We start from the raw sequence: 25,885 nt of genomic DNA on the forward strand, positions 1-25,885 counted from the left end.
AAGACCTTTATTTATTTTTTATGGTGCTGAGGATTGAACCTAGTGCCTCACAAGTGCTAGGCAAGTGCTCTACCACTGAGCTACAACTCTAGTCCTCTAGCTATTGTCTTAATTCTTACTTCGTGGCATTCTGTTTTAGCCATGTAGTTAATATTCAACTAACTAATTTATTTATTTATTTATTGGTACTGGGGATTATAGCCAGGGGCACTTAACCACCAAGCCATATCCCAAACCTTTTTATTTATTTTTTTTTTTTTAAAAAAAAAAAATATATATATTTTTAGTTGTTGATAAATCTTTATTTTATTTATTTACATGCAGTGCTGAGAAACAAACCAGTGCCTCACTCATGCCAGGCCAAGTGGACTACTGCTGAGCCCCTGCCCCAGGCCCCCTTGTAATTTTTTGAGACAAGGCCTCACTAACTTGCTGAGGCTGGCTTTGAACTTGCGGTCCTTCTGCCTCTATCCCAAGCTGCTGGGATTATAGGCATGTGACACTCAGAATTTTAAAAATGTGAAAATTAAAAAAATTCAGATAAATACTTTAATTATCACACAAAGCAGAAGTTGTATGTATACATATATAACAACTATGTACGTACATATACAACTATCTACAAATATGTAGCATAGGTACAAATTTTGAAAGGGAATATACAGAAAAATGTTTCAGGATATTGAAGATACATTTCTTCCTTATTTTGTAATAAACTCAACAAAACATTATACTAGGTAGGACTATTTTAGTGCTAGAGAATCTCATATAGATGAATTTGTTCAAGAGCTTCTCTATCAGTGTCTTCTGGTAGGCATTCATCATAGTTCAGTGGTACTTCTTTGACCCAGGGAGATAACTGTATATTAGTCTAGGGGAAAAACAAAACAAAACAAACAACCTATGAATAAACATGAATTACAGAATAATCCTACTTTCCGGAATTTCACGAAAGCATCATTAAGTAATTGAATACATTAGATTTTTACTATAATACACAGGACCAAGTTTACATGGAACTATGTGAATATATTTTTGTTGTACTAAACAAAAGGTCTATGTGTTTAGAGTTAAATTTATTCCGATTTTAGAACATTAAAGCATAAATACATAATAGTCATTTTAATGTAACTAGTGTAATAATTATCATTTGGTTTAAACAACAAAAGACCAAAATAACAACGGGAATATACTGAGAACACAGAAAAACTGTTCATACATCCACGGTAATAGATTTCCTTTCATAACCTTCATTAGACTCTTACTCTCCTATGGCAAACTTGAGCCTCCATGCCAGAGAAATTCTGGAATCACTACTGTATGTATTTGTTTAAAGAAGTTTATTTTCAGACAGGAATGCAGTAAAATTATCAAGAGTTTATGTATAAGGACTTTTTCATAAATATCAATTTCTAATGGTTATTTGAACAAATTTATGCATTTAGGGTGAAGACTATTATTCTGGTAAGTGAAAAATTACTTATATACATATAATTATAACATATATATACATATATATATATATATATATATATATATATATATATTAAAAAAAACAAAGACCATATACATATTTTTAAAAAAATATCTTGGTGGTGCTAAGAATTGAACCCAGTTTCTCGCACATGCCAGGCAAATGCTCTACCACTGAGCCACAACACCAGCCCCTAAAGACCATATATTTTAAAAGTTTTGTCACATCCCACCCCCCACACCCCTAGCACTCCAATATTAGGGATTTAACCCAGGAGCACTTTATCACTGAGCTACATTTCCAGCTTTTTTTATTTTTGATTTTGAGACATGGTCTTGCTAAATTGCTGAGGGCCTTGATAAATTGCTAAGGCTGCCCTTGAACTTGCCATTCACCGCCTCAGTCTTCTTAAATCACTGGGATTACTGGTACATGCTACTGTGCCCACTAAAGCTGTTTTTATGAGTATGGAAAATCATGGTGCAGTCACACCACTCATAGGGTGGGAATCTTACAAGGAAGTAACTGGAGAGATTAACACCTTTTCTTTATATATTCCTCTAGATTATTTCCCAAGCATGGATTACTTTTAAAATTTGGATGATTACTAAAAAAAATTTTTTTGAAGGTGTTATTGATCATTCCTCCTCCTCCTCCTTTATTTTTTTTTTTAAAGAGGAAGAAATAGGTAACTTAAATTTGACAGTGCTTATATATAAGGAACTCTCCACTACAGGAAATAATAATAATCATAGCTGGGTATGTCTGTAATCCCAGCAACTCAGGAGGCTGAAGCAGGGGGATTCCAAATTCAAGACAGCTTCAGCAACTTAGCAAGACCCTGTCTCAAAAGAAAAAATAAAAATGGCTGGGGATGTGGCTCAGTGGTTAAGCAACCCTGACTTTAATCCCTGGTACCAAAAAGAAATATAATAGTACCTTTAATCTGGGGATCTCAAAGAACTTCACAAATACTAATTAACCTTCATGAAAAGATCAATTTGCTGGGCTAAATTTTATTTATTTATTTATTTAGTTAGTTATCGACAGACACCACATTTTTGTTTGTATGTGGTGCTGAGGATCGAACCCGGGCCGCACGCATGCCAACGAGCACGCTACCGCTTGAGCCACATCCCCAGCCCTGGGCTAAATTTCATTATTAAGTATCAGCATCATTTTATATGGAGAATCTGTGGAACAAGAAAATTGTTGTGCTGGACTCCCAACTGATTTAGAGGCCAAACTGCACAGAGTATGGAGTCCTCCAGTCTACTTATTTGAAGCCTTGTGTTCCTTTTGGTCTAAGGGACAATGTTTAATGTGGGTGTTCTGAGCCCCCTACAAATATTCAGTAGTGTTTGTTAACCCCAAACTATGACCCTAAAGTTAGAAAAATTGGGTAGAGAAGCAAAGGATTCTATATCCAAGTAAAGATTACAATTTCAGAGCTTTTGAGGCCAGGAAATAAATCTCAAACTAGTGCTTAAGTAATAAGGCTCCTGCTATTCTATCATTTGTCACTATTTCAGAGAGAACATTCCTAGAATATCATAACAGCTATCAAGGAAAAAAAAAATACAGGAAAAAGTTTTGACAATAAAAATATTAGATAAGTGGTTTACATACCTGAAGAACAGAGAGAGATTCTTCAAGACTTGGCACTGTTAGTAATAATGATCCTTGCTTCCTTACATTATGGCTGATGTATTCCCAGGCTCTGCAACACATTAAAAATTGACATGTTAAAACAACAAGATATTACTACATACCTATTAGAATGGACAAAATCCAGAATACTGACAACTGTAGATATGATCTGGATTTCTATACTGTGTATGAATCTTTTTTTTTTTAATTGTTTTTTTAAGGAGAGAGAGAGAGAGAGAGAGAATTTATTTTTTTAATATTTATTTTTTTTAGTTCTCGGCAGACACAACATCTTTTGTTTGTATGTGGTGCTGAGGATCGAACCCGGGCCGCACGCATGCCAGGTGAGCGCGCTATCGCTTGAGCCATATCCCCAGCCCTGTGTATGAATCTTGATAGAATACTATACTACTAAGGAAAATGATGAAGTAATCTAGGGGCAGATGGGTAGTGGAATCATTTATACTTCTTTTAGTTATAGCAATGATTAGTGGGTTTATTAAGTTCTGGAGTTTATTAGCAAAATGATAAAATGTTCTTTTTCTCAGGCCGGATGTAAAATTATGTGGCAGTGTTCAATAATAAATGTCATTGTGTTTGGGCTAGTGCTTTTTTGTTCTTTTGATTGTGGTTTCTAAAAATGATATATTTGGCAGTTATGTTCTGCAACATCTTTTCTTTCATTTTCTATAAAATAGAATTAATTATAGGTAAATGTTCTGGCACAACAATTCCAATATCAGAATGTTTTACTGTATCTTCTAAACTTACTTTTGTATATTGTCATTCACAAGAAGATAACTACAAGAGCCTATAACCTATCTATATTTAGAATTCATTGTTCTAGACAATTTAGAAGTGATTAAATTATATCATGTAGCCAATAGTTATTCAGTGAATCATGCAGAGTTCATGAATGAACATACCAAGAAAGTTTTAAAAATAACCCAAATATACAGTATTTCCCATATCAATTTCCCAATAGTTTTCTTCATAAAGTGTAAAGTATTTATCTTTCAAGTTTTTTTTTTTTTTGGTGTGTGTGTGTGTGGTAATGGAGATTTAACTCAGGGTTGCTTTACCATTGAGCTCACCTCCAGCCCTTTTTTATTTTTATTTTGTGACAGGGTTTGCTATCTTGCCCAGGCTGGCCTGGAATGATCCTGCCTTAGTTTCTGAAGTCACTGGGATTACAGGCATGTGTTACCATACTTGGCTTCTTTAAACTTCTTATAAAGCATAAACCTGCTAATATTTCACTTCTCAACAATTATGCAGTATTTTAGCTACCTGTCATTAACTTGTTATTTATTTAGTTAGTTTTTGGTACTGGGAATGGAGCCCAGGGGTGCTTTATCATTGAGCTACATTCCTGGTCTTGGTCTTTTTTTATTTTGAGACAGGTTCTCACTAAGTCAAGGCTGGCCTTGAATCTGCAATCCTTCTGCCTCAGCCTCCTGAGCTACTAGGATTATAGGCATGCACCACCACATCTGGCTTGTCATTAACTTTAAAAGGGCAAAGTTGGGCTGCGGATATAGCTCAGTTGGTACAGTGCTTGCCTTACATGTACCTACAGGCCCTAGGTTCAATCCCCAGCACCACACATACACACACACACACAAAGGGGACAAAAAGTAAATCATACTTTGTTCACTAGAAATTATGTTTGAAGAGGGCACTATGATTCAAACAACTTTGTTCATGGTCATGTGTTTAGTTTATGACCCAAACCACCACCCTCTCCCTGAGCTATGACAATATGATAGTTTCTTTTAAAACGAATTAAACTGTTCATTTCATAGTGACCTTAAAGAGTAGTAATTTGTGTGTATGTGTGTGTGTGTTGTGTATGTGTGTGTGTGTGTGTGTGTGAGAGAGAGAGAGAGAGAGAGATAAGCGGGAGGGGGGGAGAGAAAAGGGCGGAGGGAAAAGGAGAATAGAGAGGTAGTACATACAAGATGGTGGCAGAATAAAGAAGTTTGGATTCCGTTCAGTATTAACTATATTGGTCTACAATTCTGTGCATAATTTGTGAAAGAGACATATCCTACTGATGTACTAATGGAAACACATTAGTATAATTCCTTTTTATATATATGGAAAGGAACTTTTCTGCATCTTGAATACTCAAATGTCATTATGAAAAATAAGAAATTAGCAACTCTAACTGGTTACCAAAACAGCATTTTAGATTGTATAGACTTTAGGAATTTCTAAATTAACAGTGGCAAGGACATCAGAAAAGTGATCATAGGGGCTGGGGTTATGGCTCAGCGGTAGAGTGCTTGCCTAGCATGTGTGGGGCCCTGTGTTCAATTCTCAGCACCACATAAAAATAAATAAAGATATTGTGTCCAGCTACAACTCAAAGAAAAAATATTAAAAAAAAAAAGTGATCATAGATTTGCTAGTTTTTCCACTACTTAAGAGTGGAATAAACTCCAGGAATCTACTATTATTACCTTAAGAACACTGTAAAATTCAATAATTAATCACTATTTTCCAGATTAATATTCTTATATGCTCCTTTATATTCATTTATAAGCCTTAGTTAATATCAATTATTTTGTGATAGGATAGTAAATGATGTTATTTCACAAAAAAGTGAGGTAGAAAATCATAAGTATAAAGAACCACTGGGAACTGTTGTCTAATTTTATTTTTGGCTGTTTAAGCAAATGCTTGGGTTATACAATTATTTGATATCTGTGGAAAAATAGAAGAAACATTTTATGAAGTTTGTTTTTAATATTTTCATATATAATGTATTTTCTTATTAAAACAATCTCACAGTTGAGGTTGCTTTAAAAAAGTTTAATATTAGGATGTTTTTACTGTACCTTGTTGAATATATTTTAAAAACAATGGGCTGGGATGTGGCTCAAGTGGTAGCACTCTCGCCTGGCACGTGCGGGGTGCTGGGTTCGATCTTCAGCACCACATAAAAATAAAAAATAAAGATGTTGTGTCCACCGAAAACTAAAAAAATAAATATTAAAAAATTCTCTCTCTAAAAAAACCCCCCAAAAAACAAAATTTTGAATAAATAACGTACCTGGCCTGTTCTGCCTCATTAAGAAAATATTCGAAGACATTATTCATTATAACAACATCAGCATTTTGCAGAAGTGAACCCTGGGTGCAGATATCTGCATGAAGCACCTAAAGAAGAATGAGTATATGTAATGAACAAGTATATGCTATCACATAACCGCATAGGAAATATCTATATAGTGAAATATTAGATATAGTGAAACATTATGAGATTAATAGCTTTGACAATGGGAGATCAGTATACTGATGCCTATAGGAGAAACAATATCTAGTAAAAATCAAACTTCTGAAGATCTATTTGTTTTAGATGGAATTATTTATTAGGTCATAATTATGCTTTTTTAATTCCCAGTTCAGAGTTTTTTCCTCTATAATTATATCACTAGTTCTAAGTCAAAGAACCTAGGTTTGAATTATGGCTCCATTACCAATCAGGCTTGTAATCTAAGGTAGTCAGTTTTTTCATAAATAAAATGGAATCTCTTTATTTCACAGAACCAAGTGGGACCATATAAAAATTATAGGATACACACACACATAACTCTAAAATTATAAAAGTAGGTTGTAAATTAGAGACTTTTTTTTTTTGTTTTTCCTCCGGTACTGGGTGCTTTACCACTAAGCTACATCCCCAGCCCTTTTTACTTTTTGAGACAGGGTCTTGCTAAATTGCTTAGGGCCTCTCTAGATTGCTGAATCTAGCCTTGAACTTGCAATTGGGTTACAAACTATAAATTGTTAATACACTGTTAACCCGACTTGTGTGACTCTTCATCTAAAATTGACTTGAATTATTATCTATTTAAAAAAGCAAGGAAGGAAGGACAGCAGAATAAAATAGACATTATCATTGCTGTATGTATATACGTGACTGCATGACCAATGTGATTCTGCAACCTGTATACTCAGAAATACCCAATCTGATTCAAATGTATGATATGTCAAGATCATTGTACTGTCATGTGTAACTAATTAAAACAAATAAAAAAATAAATAAATTGATTTTAAAAAAAAAGCAAGTAAAACAATTTATTTAAGGGATGAGGTTGTGGCTCAGCAGTAGAGTGCTTGCCTAGCATTTGTGGGGCCTGGTTTCTATCTTCAGCACTACATAAAAATGAATGAATGGAATAAAGGTATTGAGTCCAATTACAACTAAAAAATAAACATTTTAAAAAAATTATAAAAAAATTACACTTTAATCAAGAATTGCAGACCACAGGAAAGATAAAATAAAGAAATAAACAATTTTCATTTTAAAAAGAAAAATTTTACTTTGTATCATATTATTTCTTTTCAAATAAGCACTTGGTCTTACAAATATATAATATTTTGAAAGGTACAGGATCTAATTATTTAAAAAATATTTTCTTTCTTTAAATAATAAAAATACTAAAAAAATTAAATAAAGTTGGCCTGGAGTTCTAAAAAGAGCTTTGACATATTCTCAAAACAAAGAAAAAAATCAGTTAATTACTTCAAACTTTCTAAATATGTAACTTAGATAAGAAATAGAGGGCTGGGGTTTGGCTCAGATATACAATGGACAACAGAAAATATATTTTAAAGAGTACCTTTATTCTATCATTGAACTGGTATTTTTTTATGACCATTTCTTGTAGCTGGCAAAAGTCTCCATTCAATTCTACTCCATAGAGTTGCTCTGCTGAACTGTAAAGGTAACCCTAAAAAAGGAAGATACATTTTGATGCTACTGAATTAATTTTCAATTTTGGGTTTGTTTCTACTTGAAATTTAAAGTCAGGTTTAAAAAAATATCCATAAAGTAAAAATAAAACTAAAGACAAGTAACATCTTGTAGTTTATGTAAAATTTATATAATCTTAAGAATATTTTGTAATATTCCCAGTCTTGACTAAGTAGTTACATTTTTAAAGATAGGTTTCTTATTTATTTTGTTTTATTTTAGGTACTGGAGGTTGAACTCAGGGGCCCTTAACCCCTGAGCTACATGCCCCAAAGCCTTTTTATTTGCTAAGTTACTTGCTGAGGCTGGCTTTGAACTTGGGATCCTCCTGCTTCAGCCTCCTGAGTCACTGTGATTACAGTGTGTGCCTTGATTTCTTATTTTTCTTGATAAAAACAAAGTTTAAATGAGAAAAGTGACCATGTATAAATTCTGTGCACAATACTTGACTTCTGTAATTTCTTGGGAAGTTACACCAAGGGAAAGCAGCAAAGGAATTAATCTGTGGGAATATGATGGAAAATCATGTACAGTCTGACACTAGTGGGTGGTCACCAGAGGTATATACTGGTTGATTTAAGGAAGTCAGCCTAGAGTTTGGCAATCTGCCAAAGATAATCCACCAATAAGTTAATAAGGATAATTAAAAAAAAACTGACTATGTATTGTTATGCATTTTTTATTGTTATCATAAAAAATAATTTGGAAAGAAAGGTCAAATCATTTTCTGAAGATCACTCTGTACCAACGTACATAAAAATCAAATTTGTATCTATAGCTCTATCATGGATTTTTAGAATATATTTAACAATGCATATGTAGGTATTCAAAAAATTTTTATTTATGGAATCAGTGACCTCAGAGAAAAATGTCAATATATTTAAGATTTTCAACAATGATACCATGTATGTAATCCCAACACTCAGGAGGCATAAGTGAAAGGATCACTTGGGTGCAGAGGTTCTAGGACAGCCTAGGCAACATAGCAAAACACTGTCCCCCCCACCCCCTCCAAAAAACAATAACGAAACAAAGAATATCAGACTGTATATTTTCTATTATGGCTGTCTTTCTTAATTACAAAATGAAAGTTTAACCCTGAAAAATAAATTAAACAGTAAAGAATTAACTGTTTCTGTATAAAGCAAGCAATGATATTTCTAGCATGAGCCTCTACTGTTATTGGTCACATGTTTTAACAAGCCTACTAATGACAACCAGAAACTACATTTCAGTTTTTTGATAAAATCATTTAAGTACACTGAAAATACTCATGATTTTGAAAATCTTTTTTAAAAGCCATTTGAAACTTTTTAAAAGACATTCAAACTTTGGATCACAGAAAATGGGAGCAAGATATGTTCTTGGACATCATATAAGTTGCTCATTTACAGATGAAGAACTGGAGGCCAAGAGGCATTAAATGACTTGTTTATAGTCATACAGGGATTTCTTTTCTTTCTTTCTTTTTTTGTATAACTGGGAATTTCACCCAGGGGCACTACTTTACCACTGAGTTACATTCCCAGCCCTATTCACTTTTCAATTTGAGACAGGTCTTGCTAAGTTGCTGAGGCTGGTCTCAAGCTCGTGATCCTTCTATTTTATCTCAGCCTCCCGAGTTGCTGGGACGACAAGTGTGTCCCACAGCACCTGGCATAAGAGTTCTTATCAAAGCTCAGCATACCACTTTATTTTAGTTATAATACAGAAAAAAGTAGTGAGGATGTATGTAGCTCAGTGGTAGAGTGCTTGCCTAGCATATTCAAGGCTCTGGGTTCAATCACCATCACAAAAAGAAGTCAGTGGTGACTGATAAATTAGTAAAGTGTTATAAAAGTATTATGTTTCTGTAATATTTACATTCTTTGTGTTGTAGAGATAGATTAGTAAAGGAACTCAGACAGCTGGTTTTAGCATTCCAACCTCATTTATTATCATCAAATAGAATTTAGGAACCTGCTATGTTATACTATTTTAACTTTATTATGTTACTGTAATAAATAAAGCCAAGCTGTCACCTTGGATGGTGGCAGGCAAAGCTGTTGCTACAGGAAAGTATTTTCCAAAATGTTGAGTATGTCCGCAAATTGGACTTTACCCCAAAAAGGACTGTGCCAAGTCTGGAGCCAACGTCAACCAAGACCTTTCCTGACAGATCAGGGAGTACATGATGATAAATGAACTTCAATTCCATGAGGGAGAAGGAATGAGAAATAAATCCTGGAGAATTAGAACAGAGTGAACATCAATCTATGCTTTGCTATTAAGAATTGCATTCTGTATTTCTATAATTCTTTCACCTATATTTAAGAGTATATTTCATGTATTTTTCTTAATCAATGAGAGCCATCTGGAATTTATTTAGAAAAAAATATGATAAATTTGTACTCTACCCTCTAAGTTATATTATAGAAAAGGAAATAATAACTTTCTGACATTTAAAAGGGCTCTAGGAACCAGCTACCGAGATTATTGTCTCTATCTGTTCTTGCTACTGCTTGAAATGTCCTGGGTTTTTTCTTCCTTTTTGTTCTCTGACTTGTTGCTACTTGGTGGCTTCTTAACTTCCACATCTGGCTTTCTCACCTTACCCCAGGGTCAACCTAAAAACTGCCATGTACTGCTGCATAGACTATATATAAACTACCAGACAAATGATCATCTTTGGAGCTGTATAATGGAGAATGTGTGTTCTGCAGTGGTATGGAAAGAGATTAAAATATCTCCATAAGTTGCCCTTATTTCCTTTAACTACCACCATTTATTTTCTATCCTCAAGTCTATTTTCTTACCCCAGTTTCTGAGATAAAATTTCTGGGATAGCCTGAGTCAATTTTTTCCCCTGATATGCTAGACATAATATAATGGTCAGGAAGAGGAACAACCTTGGCCATAACCAATGGAAAGTGGCAAAGAAATGGAAACAGGTAGGCCAATCCCTTGGAACAGAATAAATGTTGTGACTAAGTCTCAGAAGTAACTTTTGAAGATTAGTTCTGACCACTGTAGTCATTATCTCCCTAGAATCCACATCATCCATAACTCTTTGCAATATTAGTACTTTTTCTCTGGGCTAAAGTCACCATTAATGTTTCAGAGCTAGATAAATCCAATGTCATGAAGAACTCCTCCATGGTGACAGCTGTTTCAGATTCATTACAGTTATCTGAGCTGTTCTGGATATCTAGTCATTATTTATAACCTTATTTTTATGAAAATATAATAGCCTAGTCTTCAGACTTTTGTCAAACAGCTCTTCTGTAAAATTTCTAGAAATCAGATCTATTTGTTATGGTTTTATAGTTATAATTCACCTTTTAGTTTGTCCTCTATTATTCTTGTCCAAGACCTTTTCATTCTGTGAATTTCAACTACTTCAAATGGAAATTAGAAGTATTATCTAGAAATAGAATCTTAAACCAGTCAATCAGGTAAACTTAATCCCAAATTATAATGCAGGTACAAAATATTAGTAGTACCTAAAAAATTCAGGTTTGGTAGTAGTTAACCTTTGAGAATGACATTATCTAAGATCAATAACATAAGCACAAGATTAATTCCTTGGAAAGGCAACCTGCTCCAAGCAATGGCTCTAAGTGAGCTGGAAAATGCATGTCTGAAACAACAGTTCAGTCAATTACATTCAGTTTAAACAAAGAATATATTAATAGAAAAATTAATATATTAGCATCATGGAGACATTTTAGTTTCCTGTTTGGGACACAGGTGCTGCAGCTGAGGAGCACATATGCAAGACTTACTGTCACTAGAGTTGTTCTGTTATGGGTCAGGGATGTTCACTGGATCAAAAATGGTCTGAATAAATTATTTCTTAAGATTATGTGTCTCTGTCTTGAGCCCATGTCTACCTAGTAATATTTGATCACTATCTGACTTCTCAAACATGTTTTTATAGGGAAAACATTTCGGACCCCTTGAAAAGTTACATTTCTTATTATAAACATATCAACAAATGGTTTATAAATTAATCTCTGTTGAGTATATAGAATATGAGTTAGTTCTCCTGTGTCTAGCCATTTCTGATTAATTTTTGGACTTGAAAAATCATCTGTGATTATGCAGTTTTTAAATGTGTTCTGGAGGACATTAAGTGGCCAGCTTCCCTATGAAATATTTATATTGAGTCTCCTTATTGCAATATTTGGTAATGGCTATGCTGCAGGTTGGCCTTTTGCTTTAAAAAGTCTTCAATGGTCTCGTCAAAAATGTGCACACTCATGACATGTCAGAAAAAGTACACATAAAGTCATCATATTTGTACACTTGAGTGCCTACCTAAAGGTGCTGTTTGGTGTGAGCCACACACCATACAGTAGTTTCTGCTCATTTTTCCTTCCTCACATAATGAATCAATAAAGTCTTCATCATAAAGGAATGCATCAACATGAACTGTGGGTTTTGGCTGCTGCTGTATCTAGAGGAGAGAAAAACATCAAAAGAAACATAAGTTAAAAAAAGTCTCTCTTTATTGCTAAATAAGGCAAAATATTAATGTTTCATATGCTAAAATTTTGAGAGTAACAAGGCACAAAAAGATAAGTTTCACTTATTCAAGTCAATAACTACTTTTTTCCCCCTTCATTTAATTACTGATACACTATTAACTTTTTATTTGACCTGGAAAAATACAAAACATGACTGTAAGAAATATCTAAAATTTCAGCTCCAAGTAATATTAGAGATTATCTTGTCCATCCTAAGGAGTATATTTTACAAAGAAATTGATACTCAAGATTTCTGTAAAGAAATTACACTATGAAGAGGGAGAAAGTTGAAACTAATGCTAGGTTTTCTGAGTTCTACGTGTCAGTTACTTACCATCAAAATACTTAGCAAGTAATCTTTGTCCAAAAAGCAAAGTTTTCAAATCATTAAAATGTTATTAAAACTTCATGCTTAGAGATAGCAGCCCTCTTTTAATATTGGTGGGTTGAGGTATAACTGCAGATGGCAACAAAGAACACTCAGATTCCTTATACCTTAACTATAATAAAAAAATCCTATATGGATTCTTAAAAATTTTATTTTACAAAAAAAATTCTTTAAGTATGTTAAAAATCAATGGACACATATAAAGATCAGAAGGAAACAGAGGAAGATAAAATCAGTCATTTTATTTATCGTGGTATATCATGATAATGATAAGATTGTTTTATTAAATACCATCCAAACTGTTTTACAAATATTTCTCTCAATTTTTTTTAAAGAGAGAGAGAGAAATTTTTAATATTTATTTTGTAGTTTTCAGTGGACACAACGTCTTTATTTTATTTTTCTGTGGTGCTGAGGATTGAACCCAGTGCCTCGTGCATGCCAAGGGAGTGCACTACCGCTTGAGCCACATCCCCAGCCCCTCCCTCTCTCAAATTTTACACTGCCTGCTTTCCTCCTTTGAGAATCCAATCTGAATGCTTGAATATCTGTAGTTTTGCAAAATGTTCATGATATGCATATACTATTAAGAATATAGCTTTAGTTCCTTTGCTCAGGCATTATAGGCTAAAAGCAGCACATGGAGGATGGCTATTTTCAGATTAGTGGTACAAGAGGCTATTATTATAAGTTTTGCTTTAAAAAACAGTATTTGTAGCATGTCTCCCTTACATGTCCAGATTTGAAGGAACCTGAATGAGAAAAAGGTTGTTGGGAGAAGAAAAACAAGAACTAATTCTAGAAAAAAGGAATGGAAGAATAAAGAAAAAATATGTGATGTAAAAACAGGAGAAAGAAACAAGAAGGTGAAGTCTATTTGTGATAAGCGAGGGAACTGCAACAAGGAAAAGAAAACCAGGACAATGATGAATACAAGGACAGACTGTTAGCCTTCACTGGATATGGTTTTTGATTTTTGAGTGCCTTACAATCATGATGCTCTCAAGAAATATTTGTTGAATAACTATTACTAGGGAGCCAGAAGTTTAAGGATTCAAAAGAACTGGAAACATGGTTGAAGGCACTGCATGAAAACTGCTTAAAGCCGAATTTAAAAGTAATTAGACAAGAGAGGCTTTGATGTTAGGGAAGAATAGAAGAATCTTAAAGTAGAACAAATAGTATATTAATTTGATTTAATGTAATTACTTTTTGAAGGGCTAGATGTTCTGAGGAAAGCATGGTTTCTAAAGGTAAGCAATTCCGAAGGTCATCTGCTATGTTTTTCAACATAATGTCGTTATTGTCTTGAGTGAATTCATCAAAATCTCCTGAAAAAAAAAAAAAAAAGAAATAGTTCTTTTAGTTGCATCGATGCCTAGATTAATAATTAAAATGGATACATTTTATATCAGACAGCATCAATCAATTTATAACAATAAACCTTTTAAAAAAATGACAAATTTAAGTATTTTTTGGTACTGGGGAATGAACCCAAGGGTGCTTTATTACTGAGTCACATCTCCAGCCCTTTTAAATTTTTTTTTCTAAGACAGGGTCCTTAAGTTGCCTAGGCCTTGCTAAGTTGCTGAGGCTGGCCTCAAATGTGCAATTCTCCTGCCTCAGCTTCTCGCTAGGATTACAGGTGTGCACCACCATACCTGGTGACAAATTCAAGTTCTAACACAAATTTAACTTAAAATGTTGAATTTTTTATTTTCCCAAACTGCCAATCAAAGCAAAGATATTTAAGAAAATATGTAGTATTTTAACTATGTTATTTTTATTCAAAAGTACTTCCGTTAGTATTTAGAGTCTGAAGCTCATTAATAAAAAGTCAAAAATTTTATCTCTGACCACATGGATCAAAACCTAGGATCATAGCTCAAGGATTATTAAAATTACCTTAGTAATCTGAATATCCCTGATTCTGATAAAATGTGCTTGATATCAAATTAAAAAAGACACTAATATCCTAACATCTGGTACAAACTATACAATAAATAATCATGTTGTTCTGCTGCACTAGAGCAAAGAGGAGGATGGAGGAGATATAGTGGGAGAGAGAGAAGCAATAAAGATTAATAGATGGTGAATCTAGATGAGGATATAAAATGGTGTTTTTATTATTTTTATTCAAAAGTACTTCCATTAGTATTTAGAGTCTCAAGCTCATTAACAAGTAATTAATAATAATAACATTATTGTTTCAACTTTGCTGTGGGCTAAATTCTTTTTTTTTTTTTTGGTACTAGATATTGAACCCAGGGTTCTTTTTTTTTTTTTTTTTTTTGAGCACTAAGCTCCTTTCCCAGCCCTTTTTGTTTGTTTGTTTTGAGACAGGGTCTCACTAAGTTGCTTAGGGGCTTGCTGAGTTGCTGAGGCTGGCCTTGAGCTTGAGATCCTCCTGCCACAGCCTCTTGAGCCATTGTGATTATAGTCATGTGTCACTGTGTCTGGCAGTGAGTTAATTTTTAATTGATTCTAAAAAGTATTATTTCTAAGCAGTTCATATACACATTTAAAATAGAATGACTTATCTAGAAATAAAATACTTTTGAAGTCAGCTACTCTTCGATGCCAAAAGCAGACTGGAAAGGACACAATAAAATGATGGAATAGAAAATAAAGTATTTACCCTTCCTTTAAGAGACTCTCTTATACTAAATTCTTGCTAGGTAAAATGACCCCAAGGGAATTGTGTCTTTCTTACTGTTAAAAATAGCTACAGGGGCTGAGATACAACTCACTGATACAGCACATGCAAGTGCTGTACTCACCACCACCAAAAAAACAAAAAGAAAGAAAAACAGCTGTAGAAGGAAAACAAGGACATCCAGAAGGAAATATCATTAATTTCCACATCCCTCAAATCTCTGGTTGTCTTTAAGTAAGCTCATGATCTCCTTTTTTTATTTTAAAAAAGTTTTAAACTGATCTGTAAAACATAAACATTATACATATTTAAGGGGTATCATGTGAGGTGTTGATGCCTGTGTAATGTTTAAATCAGGTTAAACATATCTATCTTTTTTTTGAACACTTACATACTTCTTTACGGTAAAAACATTCAAAATCCTTTTTTCTAGCCTTTTGAAATTTATAGTACATTATTATATAATGTCACCATACTGTGTAACAGCACATTATCTTCTTATTAAACAAAATAATTTTGTTTGTTCAGAATGACATCTTCATGTCACAAACTAAAAATTGCAGGTTTTATAGCTTACAAAATTTTTCATATAGAAACTAAGTTATTTAACTATTACAACATCCTTGTGAGAAACACAAAGCATTTACAGGTTAGGAAACTGGGTGGTTTTTTTTTTTTTTTTTAATCTTTAATTTATTTATTTTTATGTGGTGCTAAGGACCGAACCCAGGGCCTTGCACATGCTAGGCAAGTGCTCTACCACTGAGCCACAACCCCAGCCGATGGGTGGGTCTTTTAAGGTAAAAGAATTGCCAAAAGTTATAAAGCAGGCCAACAACTACATAAGAACATAAGCCTACATTGATGCCTCTGAAAAATGTGTTCTTTTTCTCTATACCACAAAGATTCTTTCTCTGCATAAATTCTCTTGGAGCAATAATACCACCAAGATAAATTACTTGGCTCTCTGAACTAATGTGGGAAGGCCTTTCAGCTTTTTTCCAAAACTTTCTTTGCATACCTTGGATAATAGTCTCAGTTATTGCTTCAAATAATTTCTAGGAGACAATATAAATTATAGAGAATATATATTTGTTTTTTGGGGGATTGAACTCAGGGCACTTGACCACTGAGCCACATCCCCAGCCCTATTTTGTATTTTATTTAGAGACAGGGTCTCACTGAGTTGCTTAGCGCCTTGCTTTTGATGAGGCTGGCTTTGAATTTATGATCCTCCTGCCTCAGCCTCCCAAGCCGCTGGGATTACAGGTGTGAACCACTGCACTCTGCAAAAATAATATTAAGATGGCTTCCTGGGACTGGAGATGTAGTTCAGTGGTAGCATACTTGCTTAGCATGCGTGAGATCCTGGGTTCCATCCCTAGCACCACACACAAACACACCCACACACAAAAAGCCTTCCAAATTATTTTAGGTTGAACTTAATTAACACCTTTGATGAATTTTTTTTCTATATTAGCTTTCTTAATTATATTTCTGAAATCTAATTTCCCAAAGGTGCTAATTAATATCTAACGTTTGTTTAGTTTCCTTCTGTAGATAGAACACAATGTGAGAGCTTTTATGATTAAAATTTAAAAAATTTTTTATTGTATATAGACTTGATGCCTTTATTTGTTTTTATGTGGTGCTAGGATCGAACCCAGTGCCTCACACTTGCAAGGCAAGTGCTCCACCACTGAGCTACAACTCCAGCTCTGATTCAAATTTAATTCTAATAATATTACTTACACCAGTGATTTTTTTTTAGTTGTAGATGAACACAGTGCCTTTATTCTTATTTATTTATTATTTATGTGGTGCTGATGATTGAACCCAGGGCCTCACACATGCTAGGCAAATGCTCTACCACTGAGCTACAATCCCAGCGTTCACACCAGTGATTCTTATTAAGTGGTGTAACTAAAGAAGCCCCCCCCCCAAATCTTATTAAACTAAAATATTTTATAGCCTTTTTGGGTTTAATTATGAATCAAAAACAACCATGTTGGGCTGGGGATGTGGCTCAAGCGGTAATGCACTCGCCTGGTATGCGCAGGGCGCTGGGTCCGATCCTCAGCACCACATAAAAATAAAATAAAGATGTTGTGTCTACCGAAAACTGAAAAATAAATATTAAAACATTCTCTCTCTCTTAAAAAAAATGTTAATAAAACAGTTGTGTTTTTACAAACTTTTATAAAATCAAAGAGTCTTAGAGCAGAAAAGGAATTTACACTATGACCTCTTACTAAAAGGCAAAATACCATGTATGAATCACTTGATACCTGATATATAGTTGTTCAATCTTTACCACATTAAAGGACAGCATTTCTTCCAGAATCTTCCCCTTTATAACATTAGCTCAGTTTTGTTTTCAATTTTAGCTGAAAGTTATCACTCTCTTTAATGTTATGCATTTACTTATAGTCCTTAAGGTATACTAGACTTTGCAGTGTTTAATCAAACATTACCATTAACTTCCAAGAATCCTATAAGGTGGGACTATTAAAACTCTGTTTCCACAATTTAAAAAAACATCTGAGATCATAAGATTAAGTTATTTGCCTTAGATTCCACAGATCAGAAACTGGCAGAACTGGGATGAGAAGGCAGGTCCAAGTCTGAATCACAGTATCATACAGCCCCTCTGTAGTACAAAGAAAGTAGCTAGTAGCAGCTCTCCTATCACTACCTTAGGTTTTTCTCCCTCCCTCTAAGCATGGTTCTTCTTATGATGTGGCAGCCATCATCTTTGCTATCTTATGGGCTTTCTCAACAGCTCCTTTAAATTTGGCCCTGGAACTGAACATTCTGGCAACCTAGTTCTCTAGCCCATGATTACCTTTGTTTCTTTTCTTCTGCTATAATTTTGTAGCACTCTAGAACTCTGATTGCTACTGCTACTGAGTTATTGATAAAGTTGGAAGGAGTGGTGGTGGCAGTAAAATTGTAATGGATCATATGTAAAAATCTAGGAAGCTGGAGAAAAGTGAGACTGGTGGTAAATTGTGAACCATCACTATGAATTTCCAGCTGACTCCCTAGTTAAATGTATTTTTCTGGGAGTCAATCCCCAAATTGATGTAAACATCACCAGTTAAAATCAAAGGTACATTGAAACTGCACATTAAATAATTCAGTCACCACTTATTCATTAATAAAGGAAGATTGCATCTGTGTGTGTTTGTTTATATAGTGCTAGGGATCAAACCCAGAGCCTCGTATATGCTAGACAAGCATTTTATCACTGAGCAACACCCACAGCCCCAAAAATATTGTTGAAGGCTATCAGGTGGAAAGGAGAGGCATCCCTCAACATGGACAACAAACTCTGATTTAACCACATTCAAAGATAAACAGATTTCTTTATTTACTACAGGGTTTTGCAACCTGATTCTAGTCAAGATCAAAATAAGGGCCTTATATGGTCAAAAGAAGGCACGTGAAGTTGTATGCTTGGGTGTGGAAATAAATATATTTTCTTATAAAAAGTTTCCTTAAGAGATGTTTAGTAATAATAGCTAATATTTATTAGGTACTATATGTAAGGTACTGTATTAAATGCTGTACATGCACTTCCTTTTAGTCTTCAAAACTGAGGCAACACCATTATTTTCTCCATTTTTGGTTCCAGAGTCTATGCAATCAAACATTGCATAATGAGGGATAAGAAACACTCATTTAAAAATCACTTCTCAGGGATGGGGTAGAGCACTTGCTCTACCATGTATTGAGGGGCTGGGCTTCCTACTTAGCATCATTAAAAAAATAATAATTTCTCCTTAGGTTCTGGTTCTTATTTTCAACTTTTAATTAAACCATCCTCACTCAGCTGGCTTTGGCCTATTCTCTGGAATACACTCTGAATAGTTTTTTTTTAAAAAAAAGGACCTTGGAATTAAGACCACTTGAATTCAAATCGTGGACCCATCAATTAATTAGGTGAGTTACTTAATTGTGAGCCTCAATTTTCTCATCTATAAAGTGGGAATAAAGAACAATACCTTTATCAAAAGAGTTGTTTTGAGGATTAAGTGAGTATATAAATTCCATGTTAAGAACATTGCTTTAGCCAGGTGCAGTGGCGCATGCCTGTAATTCCAGAGGCTGCGGAGGCTGAGACAGGAGGATCATAGATTCAAAGCCAGCCTCAGCAATGGCAAGGTGAGACCTAAGCAACTCAGTGAGACCCTGTCTCTAAATTAAATACAAAATAGGGCTGGGGATGTGGTTCAGTGGTTGAGTGCCCCTGAGTTCAATCCCTGGCACCCTCCTCCAAACCCTCCCCCCCAAAAATGAACACTGCCTTAGAACAGTAATCAGTCACAATAATATTCAATAAATGCTAATTAACATTTGAGGGTCAGTTTGAGATTAAGAATTTGGTAAGTTTATTTTCAAAAGTTGCATTAAAAAATGTTGTCAATTTCATGAATTGAAATGGAAACATGCCCAGTTTAATCATTTACGTAAGATATACCCATCTCATGTTTTCATAAATTTTTTATTCTGTTCTTTTTATCCAATGTCACAGATTCATAATAGTCAGTAGATAACTTTCAGATCTTGAAGGGAAATTTTTATAGTCTCTAACTATTCACTCCTATGCCTTGACAGTTTATAGTTATAACTGTGAAAAATTAGGAACACTGCCACTAACGTTTTGGTACATCATCTGCTTACATCTCTAGGATTATTTTCTTACTACAAATTTTCGACTGGAAAGTACTTAAACATTGCAATGGCTTTTGCTACATATTTGCAAATTTCTTGCCTGAAAGATTATTTAAATTTACTCTAACAGCTGTGAATATTGTTTGTTTCTTCAAATCATCACAGAATTGAATATTATAAAACAAACCTCGTTGTTTTAATTTACTTTATTAAGTAAATTAAATTAGTGAAGTTGACCATCTTTTAACATGTATAAGAACTATTGCAGAATATGTGGAAACAGTATGTAATCTGGAGAAAGATTAAAGGATGGTGTGAATTAGCTATGTAAGAACAGTAAAGTTTTTCTCATATATGTAGGTGGGAAGGGAAGAGAAAAATAAGTGCAAAATTAATTATTTAAACTCCCCTACACACACACTTATATTATAAATATATTATTTTGGGGGGGGGGAGGGGGACTGGGGATTGGACTTAGGGGGGGACTTAACCACTGAGTCACATCGTCAGCCCTTTTTAAAATTTTGAGACAGGGTCTTGTTAAGTCGCTTAGGGTCTTGATAAGTTGTTGGGCTGGCTTTGAACTCAGATCCTTCTGCCTCAGGCTCCTGAGCTGTTGGGATTATAGGTGTCACTGTGCCTGGTCCCTACTTATATTTGAATTAAATACCTAGGGAAAGATGACAGTCTATGAATCAAATTAAGTTTTTATATCTAGTTAGGTATTAAGTCCTACCACTTTTAATTTTGAATCCTATTTCCTCTTCATTTCCACTTCAACAACCTCATAAGAAGTCAATACGTCCCACTTAAATACCGTTACTAACACATATATAGCTCCTTGATTTCAGTTTCTCCCCACTATAAAATACCTCACATATTTACTTTAAACCAATCTTGTTTAAACCTCATTATCTTGTGGAACTAAGGGCCAAAGTGAGGGGAATTCTACCTCTGCGCTATATTCTCAGTCCTTTATATTTTTTGATAGTGTCTTGCTCAGTTGTCCAGGCTGACCTCAAACTTGTGATACCTTGTGCCTCTGTCTCTCAAGTAGCTGGGGTCAGAGATGTGTGCCATATCTAGTTGAAACTATGAAATATGCTTGTATCCTGTGATTTAGTACTAGTCTTTTTGCATATCCTCTAGGAGCTCTAAGTAGATAATCAAGTTGTGTGTGAATAGACAGTTTTACTTCTTACTTTCTAATTGGGATGCTTCCCCTATTTTTTCCCCCATGAAATACTGGCTAGAACCTCTATTAAGTTATGGTGAATCACACTAACTGATTTTCTAATGTCTAAACAACAGGGCATTCCTGGGATAAACCCACTTGCTCATGCTATATTATTCTTTTTACATATTATAACCAATTTAAATATATAACAAGGGAGATTTTGAGAAAAGTACAATTGTGTTTTTATTTGATGGAAAATTTTTGCTCAGTACACTTTTCTAGATTTTGCTATTTTTAATATTATCTCATATGGCTGAGAACTTTTCACAAGTTCATGTGGTTTCAATGGTCAGAAAATATGAAGTTACAAGGACAGCTCAATACTAATACTATATAAAATTGGAACAGTATGCTAACAGATGTAACTAGATCCTAGACTACCTTTTAAAATTGTGGAAATTTCAAAGAACCTCTAACAACTCTGTAACTGCTGCTCAGCAACATGATCAGTTCTGCTCAATGAAGATGTATTTAAATAAAGTATACAGGAAAGTGTCTATGAACTTCTATTCAACAATTATTTTCTTTAAGTAATTAAATATTTCCTTGATGATTCTGTTAATTTCCTTAGAGCAAACTCGAATTTTCTCCTTTGTAACTTGATCCTAAGTAGAACTGTATTGCGCTATTGGCTTGATTTCCCCATTTATATATATATATATATATATTTTTTTTTTTTTTTGTTTTTTAAAATTTTTTATTGTTGGCTGTTCAAAACATTACATAGTTCTTGATATATCATATTTCACACTTTGATTCAAGTGGGTTATGAGCTCCCATTTTTACCCCATATACAGATTGCAGAATCACATCAGTTACACATCCATTGATTTACATATTGCCATACTAGTGTCTGTTGTGTTCTGCTGCCTTTCCTATCCTCTACTATCCCCCCTCCCCTCCCCTCCCCTTCCCTCCCCTCTTCTCTCTCTGCCCCCTCTACTGACATTCATTTGTCCCCCTTGTATTATTTTTCCCTTTCCCCTCACTTCCTCTTGTATGTACTTTTGTATAACTCTGAGGGTCTCCTTCCATTTCCATGCAATTTCCCTTCTCTCTCCCTTTCCCTCCCACCTCTCATCCCTGTTTAATGTTAATCTTCTTCTCATGCTCTTCGACCCTGCTCTGTTCTTAGTTACTCTCCTTCCCATTTATATTTGTATAGCCAGGAAAACTTCAGAGGCTTCAGAATAACATTTGTTATTAAATCACTATTCTGATGCTTACACACACACACACACACTCATATTCCCCCCCTCCCACATGCAGTTCAGGCTTTCAGCTTTCTTTACTTAATGGATTGCAATCATTTTCCTACACAATATATACTGACTTGCTATTGTTTTTTTTTGAGGTGCTGGGGCTAGAACCCAGGGTCTTGTGCGTGCTAGGCAAGAACTCTACTGCTCAGGTATACCCCATCTCACTTTCCTACACTTTGAAATCTAGATTGAGAGCACTTTACACCAAGAAATAGAAGGGAAGAGATGCTCTGTAATGAATCAGCTGAGGTATTGCTGTCTTTTTAACTGCTTTATATTTAGTGGAGGAGGGACGTCTATTTGCCTTCTTTGCCCCTCAGAGTTAGTTCATCCTTCCAAATTGGTGCTCCATATTTCCTAGACCTTTATTTAGCCTAAGTTATGTTAAAACAAAATGTAGGCTCCTACCTGCATTTCGCCTAAATTTTCAACTTATGTCAGAAATTGCCAAATGCTTGGCTTTTCCCAGGTCTAGGTCTAAGCTTCTGATTCCACCAGCATGATTATAAATCACCTAGAGTCTTAGTGTGATAATCCTGCTATCCTTACAGAGACCACAAATTTTATTCCTTCTTTTGTGTATTTGAAATTATTCTGATTTTACTTATTAGCAGTATTTTGATGTCATCTAGTTTTTTAAAATGATGCATGTGTTTTTTGACACAATACGTTCATTTTTATATGGTGCTGAGGATTGAACCCAGTATCTGTATCTCACATGTGCTAGGCAAGTGCTTACCACTGAGCAACAACTCCAGGCCTGTCATCCAGTTTTAACACATAGGAACCTCAAAACCAAAGTCATACTCATAATAATAACTATTATTATCTCTTGCTATTTCATTAAATAGTATAAAAGTCCAGGAATCATAATGATTAAAGGTTTAAGTAAAGGTCTGGGGTTATAGCTCAGTTGGTAGAATGCTTGCCTAGCACGTGTGAGACACTGGGTTCAATCCTCAGCACCACATAAAAATAAAATTGTGTTCATTTACTGTAAAAATATATTTTTAAAAAGGTTTAAGTAAATATACAAATGAGATATTATGTAAGTGACAATGCCAGAAAAAAAAAAGTTCTTTTTTCCTGAACAAAAAAAAATCTAATTAGAAAAACAAGAAACATTTGGGAAAATCTTTAGCACTACATACAGACCACCTGATAAAAAAAGTACGCCAAGAGTTTCAGTTCAGACAGATGAAAAATAAAATGGATGATGGTGATAGTGTGCAACAATGTGAATATACTTAATGCCATTGAACTGTACACTAAAAAATGATTAAAATGGCAAATGTTGTATTTTGCCACAATAGAAAGGTATATACTACTTTTTTTAGGTTTATTTAAAAATATACCACTCTTTCATTTTAAGTTGTGACACTTTGAATACTGAGACTTCTTGTTTACAAAATTAACATCTAAACATGCTTTTAAGTCATCCTGACTTTGAAATATGGAGTCTCAATTGATGCCTCTAAAGTTAAGAGATTTAATTTACAAATGGCTCCATAAGACTGAAATGTTCTTGAAAGGAAGGATATTGCAATAATTCTGCAACTGCCAGGCAAGGCAATATAGGCATTTCTGTAGGCATTCAATGTTTTTAGATTAAATTACCTTGAACTGATGAATGTAGAAAAGCTAGATGGAAGTTGATATTATACACACACATTGTCTTTTTTTGAGACAGGATCTGGTTATGTTGCCCATGCTAGCCTGGAACCCCCGATCCCAGTGACTGGGATTACAGGAATGCAGACACAGCAGCCCACTATAAGAAAGGATTTAAATGAAGTAACAGAAGACTAAGCATATTTTGGAATTCCTATCTTGAGATAATCTTATATGTTATATAAATATGAAGCTCTATCTCTAGATTTCTAGAGTTTCCAGGATAAATATTTCTCTCAGATGTTCAAGTTAACTTTGGTTTGGCATCTTGTTTAAAATGATCTCCAAAAATATTTAATAATTATTATTATAATACCTATACTTGACGACTGACTCCAACATCACAAAAACAGAGTTTTTGGAAGAGATCAAGGTTAAAAATCTAACTGGAAGTCAACAGGAAACAAGAATATTTCAAATAAGTCTGAACAAAAATAACCATGGAAATCAGTGTTTAGAGGTACAGAGGTATGGTTTGGCATACTTACCAAAAAGAGACTATACAATTTTTGTATTTTCACTAGGTATCAGTTTGCTGGAATAGAAAGATCTAATTTTTCAATAACCAGATCTAATTACCATATTTCCTCGGTCCTAACTTGTGCCTTTTATCATTTTTTAATTTTAAATTATGGAGTTTAAAGTCAGTCTTTCCCCCCAAATCTCAAAAGACTGCTGTTAACAATCGAGAAAACATAGGTGATTTTACCTACAGGGTAATATTTTCAAGTTCTACAGCCTAAAACCTCTTCATAAGGTGCTTTTCCAGGTAATATCCATTTGTGAGAGTAATGAGAAGGGTCAAAGCCCACCCCCGACTTTTTTTTCTTCCAGAAAAGGGGTTAGGCACAAAGAGCTCTGGCACTGGATCTCTGAAGTCGGGGAGGAAATCACACACCACCTCCCTAGAGCCCAGTTCATCTTTTTGTATCCCATTTCACGTGGTCCTCTGAGCGGCCTCACGTCTTAGGTGTGCCGCCGTCAAACTACCCCGTAGAAAAGCAGAGATATGCACAGCGACCCCAGGGAAGGTTTTTGGTTTCACTCCTTCTAAATCTCCAAAGGTCAGCTCCCTCAGTATATTCTTGCCCCAGCTGCCTGCCTCTGGCTCTGGTCGCTTACGTGTAGTTCGCATCCACTGCAGCAGCGCTGGGCGGTCAGCGGGAACCACCGTACCCAGCAGTTGAAGTATAGTTCGGCGAGCAGCGCAAAATTCCATGTCACCGCAGGCAGCAGCGCAGGATTCCGTTCGAACTGCGCACGCGCAGCTAGAGTCCCGACTTCTGACCCCACCCTCGTGGAGCTCCTCACTGGGCTCCGAAATCCCTAGGCCACGCCCAGTTTTGGAGTTCCTGGGAGCACCTCTTTCGGTGTAGTCCATTTTCCTTAAGGTGACTCCTCTCGGCCTGGCTTTCTTTTCTAGATTGCGCCACGAGAGAACCTATTTTTCTACTAACTTTGCTGCCGCCGTTATTTAACGGTAAAAAAAAAAACTAACACCAAAGCCAATCGAAACAAAGTAACATCTCCCGGAATCTTTTGTGAGAGATGAACCGGAGAGAAGCGGCGCTGTGCCCCGGAAACGGAAGTGTTTCCT

At 34.7% G+C, this 25,885-nt stretch overlaps 1 protein-coding gene across 2 annotated transcripts; it reads right to left on the bottom strand.

Annotated features, from left to right (window-relative positions):
* Nucleotides 1-535: 535 nt before the first annotated feature.
* On the bottom strand, nucleotides 536-25,862 carry LOC124104414 (uncharacterized). 2 transcript variants are annotated; one of them, XM_046461367.2, is made up of 9 exons: nucleotides 25,411-25,506; nucleotides 24,235-24,388; nucleotides 13,995-14,116; nucleotides 12,189-12,327; nucleotides 9,991-10,112; nucleotides 7,756-7,866; nucleotides 6,183-6,289; nucleotides 3,104-3,194; nucleotides 536-871 (listed from the first exon to the last, which is right to left on the bottom strand). In XM_046461367.2, the coding sequence occupies exons 2-9, from the start codon at nucleotides 24,287-24,289 to the stop codon at nucleotides 755-757; spliced, it is 864 nt and encodes a 287-aa protein (XP_046317323.1). In that variant the 5' UTR covers nucleotides 24,290-24,388; nucleotides 25,411-25,506; the 3' UTR covers nucleotides 536-754. The 2 variants fall into 2 exon arrangements, with proteins under 2 accessions (XP_046317323.1, XP_046317322.1); XM_046461366.1 differs by lacking the exon at nucleotides 24,235-24,388 and having other exon boundaries at nucleotides 25,411-25,862.
* Nucleotides 25,863-25,885: the final 23 nt, after the last annotated feature.

Source organism: Marmota monax, unplaced genomic scaffold, assembly GCF_021218885.2.
Source record: "Marmota monax isolate L192 unplaced genomic scaffold, Marmota_monax_Labrador192_F-V1.1 WCK01_AAM20220418_F8-fsc00001, whole genome shotgun sequence".
Taxonomy (NCBI): domain Eukaryota; kingdom Metazoa; phylum Chordata; class Mammalia; order Rodentia; family Sciuridae; genus Marmota; species Marmota monax.